This window comes from Scleropages formosus, chromosome 14 (genome assembly GCF_900964775.1).
Source record: "Scleropages formosus chromosome 14, fSclFor1.1, whole genome shotgun sequence".
NCBI lineage: Eukaryota > Metazoa > Chordata > Actinopteri > Osteoglossiformes > Osteoglossidae > Scleropages > Scleropages formosus.
Window position 1 is genome coordinate 11,730,341 of NC_041819.1, and position 15,087 is coordinate 11,745,427.

The following is a 15,087-nucleotide window of genomic DNA, read 5'->3' on the forward strand; positions in this document are numbered from 1 at the left end:
TTAAGACGAGTCCCACTTTTGATCTGCTTCGTGCCACCCGTCTGCGAACGAGGTGGACAAAACATGCAGGAGACGGCAGCGCAAGCGCGACAGCGAAAGGACTCCGCTTTGTGTTTAAGGTCACGAAATCACTCCTTCGTGCACCGAACTCTCGCGTGTTTCAGATCAGCGCGAGTGTTTACCGTCAGCGGAAAGCGGCTGTGTTTGCGGAGCTCTGTCGAGCGTGGAGCTGTCACTGCGACGCCTCCAAATCGGTGTCGGATCCCATGTGGCTTTTGAAGACGGGAGTACGGTGCGAAAGCCCCCCCTCCCCCCCGATCCATGACAGCAGCTTGAAGGAGAAGGTTAGAGGAGCAGACAGGCGAAGTAATACATCTCCCGAGCAAAGTTAATGCATGATACTGCTGCTCAACTTCATTCTGCTCTGCCGAAACGTCTTTGAAATACAGTGCTGCGCTGTCACTTACATGGATTATTATGTTCTTACTGAGGTTATGTAATGCTTTTGCTTCAGTTTGTAATGCTCCATAGCAAGCAATCTAAAGATGATCTCGCGTCAGCTACGTGGATGCACACGCGCATCAGAAGTGCCGCAACACATGACATGTTTCTAGGCAGCACAGGGCAGGGCACCCATACATTTTTTTTAATGCGTCTTGCCGTTATCACTCAATCCATAATGGAGATTTGTCCTGCAGCTGGGAAACCCTGGGTCGCGTCAGGCTTTCGCTGGCACTCGGCAGTTGCTCTTTTAGTTTCTGATGGATGGTGTATTAGTCCTCCTCTGTGTGACTGCTCTTCTTCTGATGAGAGCACATGAGGATTTTAATACTACATGCATAAGAGCAATGGCAGTGGCACTTGATTTCCCTGGAGGTCTGATGCTGAACCATAATTCGGTGTAATCTCTTATTTCCCAATGACCAAAAAAGAGCTTTGAGCCAAGTTCTTATTTCCCCCAGAGCTTTTGTGGTGGGAGACAGCTGGAGGTTCAAAAACTCAAATCCCAACATCATTTACTGGGTCAGAACCCTCAGGTCCCAGACAGGAACTCCCTAAGTGCCCCGGACCTCTGCGTGTGGGTTCGTGTGCATTTGCACGCGCCTAGATCTCATAAGGTCGGTGAACAGTGACTTGTCCTTTATATTCCTCACAGTGATACCACGATCTGTGAGTTTCAGTTGCCCGTTGCAGCCCCTTCCTTCCTCCGAGCAGAGCTCCTGCCGTTCGTCCGCACCGTCGGCCCTGGTTTGCCAAATCTCCATTAAGGTGCCAGGGGAGATGGCACAGTGAAGAACCCGCAGCGATGAGCACAACACGCCGCTACGGGTTTGCAGGGATGCTGCGGGCGTCTGAACCACAGGCCCCCGGCCTAAAAGGACCCCTTGCGTGAGCCGCTCCCTCCGAAGGGGACTACCCTGACTGCGCTTCCTCCCCTGCGCACTGCAACATGCTTACTGAAATATTAATGGGGCCCATTCATAAGTTGCTTCTAGCAATGCTCCAGTCTGAAAACGCATAGTAAATCTGACGGAACAAAAAAGCGTATGCATTGTTGCAGCACTGGCTCAGAGTATTGATCCATTAGCTTGTTAAAAGCTTATATTTCAGCCTTAAAGCTCATCGCAAGCATTTTTATAATGTTGTTCGTTAAATAACATGAATACGTGTGTGTATATATAGTGGTTAGATTTATGAACATAGAGGTCTGAGGAACTCATCTACAGTGTATCGTTTAGCTTGTTTGCTTTTTCATGCCAATGAAGCTCAGTAGGGGTGTGTGTCTGTGTGTGTTTGATATTCTGCGTAAAGGATGCGATGAAACGTTGAGGTCTGTTTATTCAGAGGATTGCAGTAATAAATGATAAGCGCGGTAATGGTTCTCCCACTCTGCTGCTGTGCTCCGAAAATATTGAAACTCGGTTGTGAAATAAAACCTAAGATTATTTTCGTTTTGCGCACCCACATGGGAATTGGTAAGCGAATTGCCCGTGTCCAAGATGTACTTTGCACAAAACGTTATGCGGCGTGTCCTGTGCAATTACGTGGAAGTGTGTGCCGTACCAGCGTCCCTCGGCTGTTCCGTTACGCGCCTTCTGTCGTGCTGTTGGGGTGGGGGATGCTCGATCCATTGAGCCCTGTGGTCCGTCTCCCCAATGGCATCCCCTTACGTCACAGTTGCGGAGCGGATCGCGCTCAGTGCTGCAGACTGGATTATTTACAGAGAGCGAGGGCCCTCCTGTGACACTCCCTCCATCAGCCCCGGGAGCCGAAACAAATAAATTAAACGTAATCAACTGTTTCAATGTTCCTCTTACTGGAAGGAGATGAAACACTGCGATGCTGACTGGTGCAGAGGGCTGATGTGCATCTCTTTCTGGTTGGGGAAAGTGGGGGGAAGGTACGGGGGGGTGGAGACATGAGACCCCCCCCCCCTCCCCCCCGGAAGTGAGTTTGATTTGCATTTTTGTCAACTTTATAATCAAGTATTGAGGGGAGAGGGGGTTAACTAGAAATCATTCTGAAACATGAAATATGAACTGAAAAAAATCATAACTTAATCACGATGGGATAATTGTGTGAATAGGTTGTTGTAAGTACAGTATGTTGTGGGCTCACATGAACCCCCAGACAACTGGGATTCCACCGCACGCACAATAGTTCCCTCGGAAGAAGTGCCTCCTGTTGCCAGTGACAATCTCAGCAAAACGAGTCACTTTTGTAATTTCCTTATACGGCGGTTGATTAATGAAAGATGGTCGCAGAACACAACTCGGTTACTCCTGGAATAAGTAGGGTGGTGAATACAAAATGTTCATTGGAACAAACGAAATTTGTGTTTTCATGTGGTGTTACACTGAACAATGTAAACAAAACTCTCATACTTGGCTATTATAATTATTATTATGAAGGCTTTTGTGAGCTTTAAGACATTTATATTGCTGTTTTTAATGGAGGGGGGCGTGGAGTCGCAGCGGGTTTGGCCAGGGCCTGCTCTCCGGTGGGTCTGGGGTTCGAGTCCTGCTTGAGGTGCCTTGCGATGGACTGGCATTCCGTCCTGGGTGTGTCCCCTTCCCCTCCAGCCTGGCACCCTGTGTTAGGGGTTAGGCTCTGGTTCTCTGCGACCCTGCTTGGGACAAGCGGTTTCAGCCACTGTGTGTGTGTGTGTGTGTGTGTGTGTGTGTGTGTGTGTGTGTGTGTGTGTGTGTGTGTGTGTGTGTGTGTGTGTGTGTGTGTGTGTGTAATGGTCCTCTTTCTGAAAAGACCACGACCTCTGTATTTTATTCAATGCCTTTTTTACTGTATCTAAGGCTTCAATTGTACACATTTACATTTGCTATTATGATGCAACTGTTATTTATATCGAAGATAAACTTGCGCAGTTTCAGATGCTACATGTATCGGACATCGTTTTCTGATTCCAGGATTCTACTTGTCGCCGACTCCTGTCTCTTCTCTCTCTCTGTTCAGCTGAAGAATACATTATACTGTATGCCTTTTCTTCTGTGTCTTCACTGGCTGATACCCTTGTATTATTAGGCCGGCTGGGTAATTCTGTGCAGCTGCTAAGCATATAAAATTTGACACGCAGACCGTTTGGTGGTTAGGCTGTCCGTACAGGGAGATTAGTCGCAATATATGCTCCTCTTCTTTTCATTGTGTTACTAAATAGCATGATATAAAGAGCCCATTTGTTGCTTCTCCAAATACATGGATAGTTTTTTCCCAGTTCAGTTTTTAATGGGTTTTTATCTGTGTATGGGCTTCCTATAAATATTTAAATAGGCTATATATTTGAGAATTTTAATGAGAGAAAATGGTCTGTATCCCCCTCCATGCTTCTTTCTGGTCTTCGTTTCTGCCAACATTTTGTTCTGCAGGGATGTCTGCCAAAGATGGCAGACTGCTTCTGGAGAGTTTGGAAGAGTACTGAGTAAGAAGATGATGATAAACTTTTTATTTTTTCCTCCCCTCCCCCCAATTAACATTTTGATCTGATTGCTTTGCTGCCTTGAAAATGTAGCACAATGTCAAGTGAATGGGACATACAGTACATTGATTATTTTTACATTTATTCACTTAGTTGATGCTTTTCTTCAAAACAGCTCAGTGTGAAGGTTACAATTGTTTTCCCAGTTGTAGAGCTGGGTCATTTTACTGTACTTTGCTCAAGGATATGAAACGATATGGATATGAAACAGCAGGAGGTGAAGCTCAAACCTGCAACCTTTGTGTCAAAGGCAGCGGCTCTAACCACTACGCTACCAGCTGTCCCATTTTGCATATCCACTTATCCAGTACTGGCCAGGCAGGGTACATGCTGGATGGGGTGCCAGTCCATCGAAAGGCAGCTACACTCACTCACACAGACACACTGGCCAGTTTAGATTCCCCTCATATGTTTTTGAGCTGTGGTAGGAAACCAGAGCACCTGGGTGAAATCCACGCAACCTCCATACCGCGCTCGACCCCACAGCCCTGGCACTGTGAGGCACCTGCACTACCTGCCGTTGCCCTTGGAACTCAGTTAGACTTAGGAAAACGTTAGCTGATATAAACCCTGCATAGCTTTATGGCTGAACGTCCTGCTTTCCTTTGCGTTGCTTGTGCCGTCATTGTCATCTCACCTGTTTTCTTTCTGTTGCAGAAAGACTCCATGAAAGATGACGGAAGAGGTCATAGTTATAGCCAAGTGGGACTACACAGCGCAGCAGGACCAGGAACTTGACATCCGGAAGAATGAGCGCCTGTGGCTCCTGGACGACTCGAAGACGTGGTGGAGGGTGCGGAACGCCGCCAACAAGACGGGATACGTGCCTTCCAACTATGTGGAGCGCAAGAACAGTCTTAAAAAGGGCTCGTTGGTGAAGAACATCAAGGACACGCTGGGTAAGCGCTGCTCGTATTGATGTCTTTCGCTTGTTGTTGAAGTTTTGCATGTGCGCGCGTGTGTGTGTGTTGTTTATCCATGGGATTGTAAACTAAAAAAAGCAGAAAAAGAATATACGCAAAGTATGGGGTTGTCATTTGCAAGACTAGCTTCAAAAAAATACGCGTCCTTCCAGCCCTTTCATCATACATATGAAGGTTGGCTGAACCTTATCTCTGCTGCAGCTGAAATTCTAGAGTGCAGGATTTGAGTAAGACAGTTCGATGCTGAAGGCTTCGGAAGTCGCTTTTGCCTCCGGTGTGGTGGAATGAGCTCCCTCTCTCTCTCGGAACTACCGAGTACCTTTCAGAATTCAAGAAGGATCTCAGAACCCATCTCTGTTTGACCCACTTATCTCCCAGCTGCTCCCTAAATTTGCATCACGCGGTGTGTCACAATCGGCTTTACATTTCCTCTCTGAAACAATTCTGTATGCAGCTACTTATGTAATGTGCGCCGGTAAAACGGTACTATCAAAGTGACTGTGCTTTCAGAATTGCCGGTGTGTATCTATGACTGTTTGCCATGAAATTCAGTTTGTTTTCTGTTACTTGTATGTTGCTTTAGAGAAAAGCATCTGCTACATGTGTGAATGTAACACACACACACACACACACACACATTTCCAGAACCGCTTGTCCCATACAGGGTCACGGGGAACCGGAGCCTACCCGGCAACACAGGGCGTAAGGCCGAGGGGGGAGGGGACACACCCAGGACGGGATGCCAGTCCGCCGCAAGGCACCCCAAGTAGGACTCGAACCCTAGACCCCCTGGAGAGCAGGACCGGGTCCAACCCACTGCAACACCGCGTCCCCCGGAGTGAATGTAACAATCTTATGGAAATTTGTCCTAAAGGTGATTTCAGCTGCCGAAAAGGGCGCAAGGTGTCCTTGAAAATCGGAGGGGAGCCCAAGTGTTTCGATGCACTAAAACCAGGTTGAAGCTGAGGGAACCTTTGTGCTGCGAAGCGCATTCCTTCACACACGGTTCAATCTGAGCGAAGGACAGCAGTAGCGTACACACATTTTGTCCACTTTTCGTGTGCGTCTTTGTGCCTGCAGAAGTGCTGTTCAGGTGACCTTGTATGGTGGGTGCGACCACATCGGAACACCACCGCCTTGTCCCTGCGCAGCCGTTACTTATTGTAAACCTTTTGATTTGCCTCTCCAGCCGGATCAGGAAAGCTGCTGCTGGAGAAGCGCTGAGATTGCTGTGATGGATTAGGTGGTTATCAGGTTATTGCAGCAGTTGCTCCCAGCTGCCGTTTCTCCTCTGGGTTTCCATCACTTCCAGTTGGGCCTCCTTCACCTTCCCGGTTCAAAAGACAATCCGCCCTTCTCCCAGTGACCATGTCCCGCTTTTTGAGGGCCAGCCGTACTGTAGACATTCTCTCCTGATATGACCAGGCAGAGTGTCCGTCAGTCTTCTCCGTATGAGGGGATGCCATGACAGGAGTTCTCCATGGAACCCCCAATTCATCCCTGTCCAGGCGCACTGGCTGATTCTCGGTGAAAGACAACGCAGGCCTCTTTGAATATTCATTGGCTGCACTTTACTTGCGCAGCAAGCAGGTTTATGACAGTATACTCTACTGGCCTTGTTAAACCTTTCAAAGTGTTGTGTATTTTGCCTTTTTTCATTTTTTCTTTTCAGAAACATATGCAAAGTAGAGCTGAGCAGCGATGCACATCCAGCATGATCCAGAAATTACACATTACGTGTGGGTGCATCTGTCTTTCTGTATGCGCTGCTGCTATTTGTTGGACAACTGTTACAGTCTGAGCAGACTGGGCTTGCCACTGTCTTTGTGTTAATGCAAGGGGCAATGCCGCTGACTGCTGAACAGCAGGGCCCTAAATTCAAATTGATTTTTCTTTCTTTTTGTCTGGAACCACCGGATCCAGATTCGTTTTGTACTCACTGGCAGAGGCACCTTTTGCTATACAAATACTCTAATCACACAGCTACTTGCCATTGTCTTCAGACAATAACACCACACAATACAGTAAAATATAAAATCTTTTACAAAAACACATCGAGGCAGACATTTACCATGAGGGGACCAGGTGGTGATGTCTTTGTTTAAGAAAAATGCAAGCGCTGGAATCCAGACGTTGGTCGCAGCATGAATTTATATCAGACGGATTCTTACTGCGCGTTTCCCGACATCGGTTGAAATGAGCGTCAAGTCTTCCGCGGTGTGTGTGGAGTCCTGCCCTTTTTCGGTCACAAAGGTACAGCTGGGGTTGTTGGGCCTTTGAAACTCTGCAGAACCTGATGGTCTGGAAGCGAACCCAAAGCCTTAGGAACCACCGGGCCTTGTTCACGTGGCAAGACGGTGTGCTTCCTATGACAAAACACCCGTGTCGCGCTCTGCTGGGTTCCAGTTTGCTGATATGCTGACCTGAGGAGGCTCATTGCTTTGCCTAGAATTGATCTCTAGATCACTTGGAAGGCCAGTGCTGGTTGTTCCAGTATGACCAGTTGTTGCGGTTTATTGCGGCTGTTGCGTATTATATGACTCGGCCTTGCATCATTCGTGCCGAGCAAACGTTTGGATTCCTTTTTTTGCGACAATGAGCTGATATGATTTGGTCACCTGTGGTAAACTAATTGCTAAACTTTTTTTTTTTTTTTTTTTTTAAAAATTGTGAACAGTATATTCTAGAAATCGATGTTTTAAATCCGTAAATTGGTGCTGTGACTTGCTTTTTTTTTTTTTTTATAATGGTGTAGTGTTCTCTCACCTTATGAAAGTAATGTCCTGAAAACCTTTTGTAAGCTGAATGCTCATAATTTGAAGAAATAATTACTTTTAATTATAAAAAAATGTTGTGCTGCTGACTCTGAAAAGTGACACCAAATATCGCCAAAAACCAGTTAAAATGGACACCCTTATGATTAGTTATAAGAAGGCGCTTTGCCATCATTAACTACTCTAAAATACTGTATGACACACTGTCTGTGCCCATCCAGCTCTTTCTGTCACTATTACGTACTGAGCGCTTAACAAAGCTGTTTTTTTTTTTTTTTTTTTTCCCCCCCCGGCTGCCCCACTTTACTCCCACAATCCAAAGATGCGTTTAAGGTGAACTGGTAACTCCGTTGTGCGTAGTGCGTGAATATCTTTGTGTGCGTTACGTTGCTCTATTGCTGACACGGCAAGAAAGCCAAAAACTGTGCCTGACCCTGTCGCGGAATACATTTATTCGTTTAGCTGACGCTTCTCTCCAAAGCCACTGACAGTATTAAGGTAACAATTATTTTACCCATTTATACAGCTGGGTAATTTTACTGGAGCAATTCAGGGTAAGTACTTTGCTCAAGGGTACTACACACGAGGTGGGGTTTGAACCTGCAACCTTTGGATCTAAGGGCAGTAGCGCTAACCGCTACGCTACCAGATGTCCCAAATAAATATTGAATTTGCTACAGTAGCCTTGGACTTACACTAAGTTTTTATCAATTTCAGTATCCAGCACTGTAAGTTACCGCAGATAAAGGTGTCAGTTAAATACTACTGTAGTTAGTAATTGTTGTAAGTAACATAAATACTCAGCCGTTGAAAGGCTCGCAAAATCCAAATTCAGTCTTCGCGAATGCCACGAAATGCCTCACAAGATGAAGTAGAGGTATCAGCCAGAACTCCTCGTAAAGAAGAGGGCATGAATTCTTAAGAAGCGCAAGAGCTCGCAACAGCAGCGTGTGACTGGTGAGTAAAGCGAACCTCGCTTACGCCTGTGATCATCTGCTCCATTTCTCTCGATGTCCATTAGTGTCCCCGCAGCGAGGGCCCTCCGTGTGAACGGCTGGTGTGTTAAGCGCTCGCGTTTTCGCCGCAATGAGTAAGGACGCTGCAGCGACGTGCACGTTCGTACATCTCGCAAGTCTGATTTTAAACGCGGCGGAGGAGTGCATAGTGGAAAAAGTGCACAGCATAAGCAGAAGAAAACAGATCTCCATGCAGGAGGCACTCGCTGGAATGCCAGCTCGCGCTCCTTCTCCGGTTTCTGTGTTTTCATCTCTTTCCCCCCGTGGTGCAGGAACTGAAAACACGCAAATATAGAGAGAAACAAGGAAATGATGTCCTGTATCGAAGCAAGGAGGGGCTGCGTTGGGATTATTTGCGCGCAGCGGCAGCCCTTTCCCGCAGCAACCCTGGCGCCGAGAGCCCGAAGTTGGCCGAGGGCAGTGGAGCTGCGGGGCACTGCTTATTTCCAGGGGTAATCCATTTATTTTATAGGCACGATAACCTACTTCTGCTTGGCAGACGTTCAGAACAAAACAAATCCTGCCTTGGAAAACGCGCTTAACGCCAATAACGCCGCGATCTGTTCCCTCGCTCGTCCGGGATTATCTTCTGCGGCTCGCCCGCGTAGCACTAAATAATTAGTGACCTGGGGCTCGGTGCTCCATACGGGCGCTCTTTTCCCTACCGACGGAGGTATTGCTCTCAAGTGACCGCCGCGGCCAGATGGTGCTCGGTGTCCGGTCTATGGGTTCCGCCGGGTCAAGTTCCTCGACAGAGAGGCGTCCTGCAGCACGCTGCCTTTGTGTCGCCGTGGCATCGGGGGCCCTAGTTCCGACACGTTTCCTGCCAGGCACCGTGCTGAAGATCGGGTTCGAGATTAACGGCTGCGGCAAGTCACGGTGCTACCTTCCGTTTCCACTGCGGCGTCGTGTTTCGCGCTGTGTTTTCCCTGCTTCTTTCTCTTGTTGCTTTGGTGAACTGTGCTACTATTACCTATGTTGAGGGAACTGGCTGCAACCTGTCCCCCAGAGGCGGTTTTCACGTGGGGAAGAATGGCCGCGGCCGCAAGCGCAGCGGTGCAAGAGCTGTGCTTCGGAGGTCTCTCGTTAACTCCCGGCTGCAGCGTCCACCGAGCAATTGAAGAAGGGTCAATGCGACCGGGGCGCCCGAGCGCTAGCCGTTGTCTCGTTCGCAGCCTCCGACTGGCCGTCGTCAAGGATACCGCCGCTACATAGCGGGCCCTTCCTTCTCGAAAGGCTGCCCTCGTCTGTTCTCTGTCTCAGCTGTCCCTTCGAGACCGCTACCTGGTACTTGGCTGTCAGGGTTGCCCGGCCCGCTAGCCTGCTTCTCGGACGATAGCCGTTTGTCTGACAGTCGTTAAATTCACTGTCAGTTTGAAAGTAACGTAGAACTAAGCCGGTAACACAGTGGTCTTTCTTTGCAGGCCTGTGCATCGTTTGCTGATAAACTGTCGCATAAATACTGTTACATGCTAATTTCTTACATTTAAAACACACACACAACAAAAAAAGTCAGGGATGTGCTCCCCTTGTAGAGAGGTGTGGGTGTCGGCCATCGTGAGAAATTGTGTACTCTGATAGTAATGGGAGAAATAAGCACGTTCTGCGTTTTGACTTGCGGCTGACGGTGCACAAGACTCTCCCTGTTGCCCCGCCACCATGGGCGGGACTCCGTTACAGTGGAATATGCGTCTGACTTGGGCTCTTGAATAATTATAGCATTTCTTTATCTAGCAGACACTTTTCTCCAGAGCAACTTCCAACGGACTCTATGTAGCATTATCATTACTTTATTCACCATGGTGACTTACACTGCTAGACACACTACTCGCATTGGGTCACTCATCCGTACATCAGTGGAACACACTCTCTCTGTCACTCACACACTATGGGTGGCTTAGAGTGACTAATCCACCTGAACAGCATTTCTTTGGACTGTGGGAGGACCTGTATTGCATGAATGCATGAGTACCCTTCCTCACGGTGTAGTATGATTCCAGGATAAGCTCCAGACCAGTGTGACCCTGCGCTGGGCAAGCTGTTACTGCTAATGAATGGATACATAGTGATATTTGCTGCATTAGGAAACAAAAAAACAAAATCGTACTTTAAAATGCACAGGAAAGCTATGAGCAGATGGGAGACAACCAAGCGAATTAAATGGGTCGAAGATTCTGCCCGAAGTGATTCCAGTCAAGACGCTTCCTCCGTCTTTCCATCCTGCCGCTAATGAGCCTGGCTTGTGGACATGGAAGTCTTTGCTCGGTTCCGTAACACTCCAATCAGCAGCAGCGACGGATCGCCGTGTGTAAACGGCACTTTTTTTAAGGAGCTCAGTGTCTGTGTAATTAGCGATGCTGATGGAAATCCCTTGGAGGGATGCTGGGGAGATAAGACTTCCCAAGTTCATTTGCTCTGCTCCTTGGCACCCTGTGTCTGTTAGTAAAGATTTGCAGGGGCTTTTATTAAAGACCATGTCCCTCCCACTTTGTATGGGGACAGCGCTTAACTACCCTGTGGACATAGGAGCGGCTGACCCTTTTCTCCAAAGCGACTTACATTGTTAATCTACCTACAATTATTTATACAGCTGGGTATTTTCACTGGAGCAACTTACATTTATTCGCACAGCGAACGCTTTTCTCCAAAGCGACTTACAACAAACGCTATGTAGTGTCACCAGCCCACATGCCTTATTCACCGCGGTGACTTACACTGCTAGATACACTACTTACAATTGGTCACTTATCCATACGTCAGTGGAACACAATCTCTCTGTCTCACTCACACATTATGGGTAAACCTGAACAGCATTTCTTTGGACTGTGGGAGGAAACCGGAGCACCCGGAGGAAACCCAGACAGACACAGGCAGAACATGCAAACTCCACACAGGGTGGGAGCGGGGAACAAACCCACGTTCTCTCGCACCACCCAGGCGCTGTGAAACAGCAGCGCTGCGCACTGTGCCACCGTGCCGCCCAATTTAGGGTAAGTACTTTGCTCAAGGGTACTACAGCTGGAGGTGCGGTTCAAACCTGGGATCTTTGGGTCCAAAGGCAGCAACCAGTCTGCTACCAGTATTTTCAAATTTAAATTTTTTTAAAAATAAAAGAAAAAAAACAGGTATAGGTTTGGTGTTTGAATGGGATGAGTTTGTTAAATAACATTTGAAGCAACGCAGGTGTTTGTCCAGCTTCAAACTTCGGCAGCTTTCCCTGTGGGTTTGCAGCGACGTGGCATCCTGCTGACCCGGAGGTGCGAGAGAGGAGGGGGGTGGGGCGCGTCCACCTGACCCATTCAACTCTGTCAGCGAGCGGGTGGAGTGTCGGCTCGCCAACGCTGCCCTCTCCAAATGCCGCACCCTCTGAAGTGCAAATCAGAGAGCGGGATCAAGGCACCCTTCTGCAAAGCTTTGTGTGCTCGTGTATGAATTTATTCATCGGAGCTCTGTGGAGAACTTTGGAAGATTGGCAGCCAACCCACCTCCCGCCCTGCCTTTGTACTTCTGCAACCTCCGATCACACCGGGTCACACCTCACACGCTCCACACCGCTCTGCTGCGCTGCTTTCATAGGTGTGTTCAGCGGTTTCCTCAAACATTGTGCCTGCGGTCAGGTTTGTCTCGACGAAGGCGGCGTCATCTGCTGTTGGACTCCAAGGACTAAGTTTCAAATCCTGCTGCTGCTCTCGTACCCCTGAGTAAGGTACTTGCCCTGAATTGATAATATGAGACTTTCCCACCTGTGTAAACTAGTACACTTATTCATTTACATGTGGTAAATCATTGTATAGTAGGGCTATTCCAGCTGGCAGTGTCGTGGCTAGAGCAGTCACCTTCCACTTGAAGGACTCGGGTTCGAATACCTACTCCTGCTGTAATATCCTTGAGCACAGTTTATACCCTGAATTGCTACTGTAAAAGCATCACCTAGCTGTATCAATGAGTAGATCACTATAAGCTTAGAGTACTGAGCTTGCGTTGTAAACCATGTTGGAGAAATGCAAAATTATTGTTAATTATAATAATGGTGGGGGTGCGGTGGCGCAGTGGGTTGGACCGCAGTCCTGCTGTCCGGTGGGTCTGGGGTTCGAGTCCCGCTTGGGGTACCTTGCGACGGACTGGCGTCCCGTCCTGGGTGTGTCCCCTTCCCCCTCAGGCCTTACGCCCTGTGTTGCCGGGTAGGCTCCGGTTCCCCGTGACCCCGTACGGGACAAGCGGTTCTGAAAATGTGTGTGTGTGTGTGTGTGTGTGTGTGTGTGTGTGTGTGTGTATTTAATGGCTAAAATGTGTATAATAATGGTAAGTCCTGAATATCACCTTATTAGCCTTGTTTACTGTAGGCCTTTGTTCAATAATGACTTTTCTGTCATGTTTCCCTTTAAAGGGAGGGAATAAACATTAATTCCATATTGTGTGTTCTTTTCATTTTTAGTTAATATTATCCCTTGCCGGTTCATCTGTCCATTAAATTGTGCCTTTAAGGCACTTAATTAGTTTCTAATATGTGAATGGCAGAATCCCCTGATATTTAACGCCGTTGTAGACAGTGTGTTTGCATGATTGTGTCTGGATCCTTTGGAAACGTGGAAATGCTTTCAGCCGTTCCGTAATGATTGCCGACAGAGGTCCCGATAAGATGAAGAGGGGATAGTAGGATGGAAAACGAGTGCGGCGCAATTAGTGTGGTAATCTCAAGATCCTTTCTGCTCATGCAAAATAATGCGGGCGGCCTCGTGGCTCGTTTTCCCATCAGCTTGCCGACGAGCGCTGGAGGTCGGAGTCTCGCGTTGGTGGGAACATGTACTCGGCTCCCGCGAGGGGGGAAATGGGCTGAGTAATTGGCCCTGGATCGAGATCATTTAGAACTTGTAAAGAGTACAGAGAGAGGGATGTATAGATCCTCTGATTAGGGCCCCCTGTGAGAATTAAACACACTTGGCCTCTCTGTCCTCACTGCCTAAGTACAAGTGTGTGTGTCAGTCCTCCCAGGAAACTCTGGCAGGATGACTGTCAACTGCAGATGGGACTGACAGTCCTAGTCATCTAGATCTGGTCATCATATGTCATCCTCTATTGCACAGAGTGTTGGATTTTTCAAAGTCAGCCTACAGGTTTTATTAGTCGTCTGTCCGTTATCGGTGACTAGCTGTTCGGTGTGGGCTCCTGGTGGTTTGGGCCTGTCTCGGAAACGGTGCGCGAAGCGCTTCGCTGGCCAGTCGCACACACTCCTTCACACACACACACGCACTCTACGGGAACTTTAGAGTGATGAGTGACTCCGTACAGGTTTAGCCGGATTTGAACCCACAGCTCAGGGACTGTAAGGCACCGGCCGCTACCCGTTGTGCCTCCAGGCTGCCTGGTTTTATTAACCCTGCGAAAGAAAGATTGTCAAGTATGCGAAATTATAATACGACTCGTATTAAGGTTTTTAGGCTTTTTGCCGCTTGTAGTTATGCCTCCCAGCTCAGGTTGGAGGAAAATGTCCAGTTCCTGTGCCGTGCCATCGATTCCAGGGAGACGACCGCGCGGACCCTACGTCGAGCGTGTGCACCGAGCAGCAGCCTTTTCTCTTTGCGCCGTGGGCACCGTCGCTCGGTTCTCCCCGTAGAAGCGTTTGACTGAGTCGGTGTTGCTGTGACGAACACGGGGGCTGAGACTCCATCCATCTTGCCCACCCATGGTAACATGGGATAGTTCTGCGTGCCTCGGGCTTCCACACAACTCACGTCAGTACGGTTTTACGGAGACTCCATATGGCCAGCGTCGCTTGGCCAGCACCCCCTTGGGAGGCCTTTAAGTGACTTGTTAACAGCTTCCTTTGCTGGCCCAGCGAGCAGTGACCTGTGGGAAGGGGATCTTTGCTGCCTGCTGCCACTTTTGCATTATCGGCCCAGCAGAGCTCTCGCGCTTCTGTCTCGCGGGTGGAAAGATGGAGGTCGGCCAGGGGGCAAATTGGTTCTTTGCCGGGAATGAGAAGCGGCGGCGTCTCGGATCGCTGGTGTCTCCTTGGCAAAGAGCACCGAGAGTAGGCCTGGGTTCGATGCAAGAAGCCTGCTGTCTCTCAGCTCGTGCTTCCATTGGTCCGGATGTTTGAGTGACAGGTTGGAGGGTCGCTTTGTTTTCCACGTAATTTCCGCGCTGTTAGTCCAAGAATGGATGGCGTTCCTGTTCTTGCACACCATCCTCTGTCACTCTCAATTTCTACTATGACCATTTGGGCATTCTCATTCCTTCCAGCTGCCCTGTATGTAGTGTTATCGACTACCACTGTGCTCATGGTCATTTCCAGAGTGGCTCACAGTATTAGGTTTGTATACTGAACAAACTTACACTGATGTACCCATTTGTACAGCAAGGTGATCCTTACTGCATCGAGT

General features: G+C 48.5%; 1 protein-coding gene across 2 annotated transcripts in view; it reads left to right on the forward strand.

Annotated features, from left to right (window-relative positions):
• The window catches only part of LOC108920600 (cytoplasmic protein NCK2), a 54,789-nt gene that overhangs the window by 34,236 nt on the left and 5,466 nt on the right, over positions 1 to 15,087 (forward strand). For both annotated transcript variants that reach the window (XM_018729485.2, XM_018729484.2), the window contains exon 2: positions 4,649 to 4,890. In XM_018729485.2, coding sequence (XP_018585001.1) covers positions 4,665 to 4,890 — 226 coding nt within the window. In that variant the 5' untranslated portion in view covers positions 4,649 to 4,664. The remainder of the gene's footprint in view (positions 1 to 4,648; positions 4,891 to 15,087) is intronic.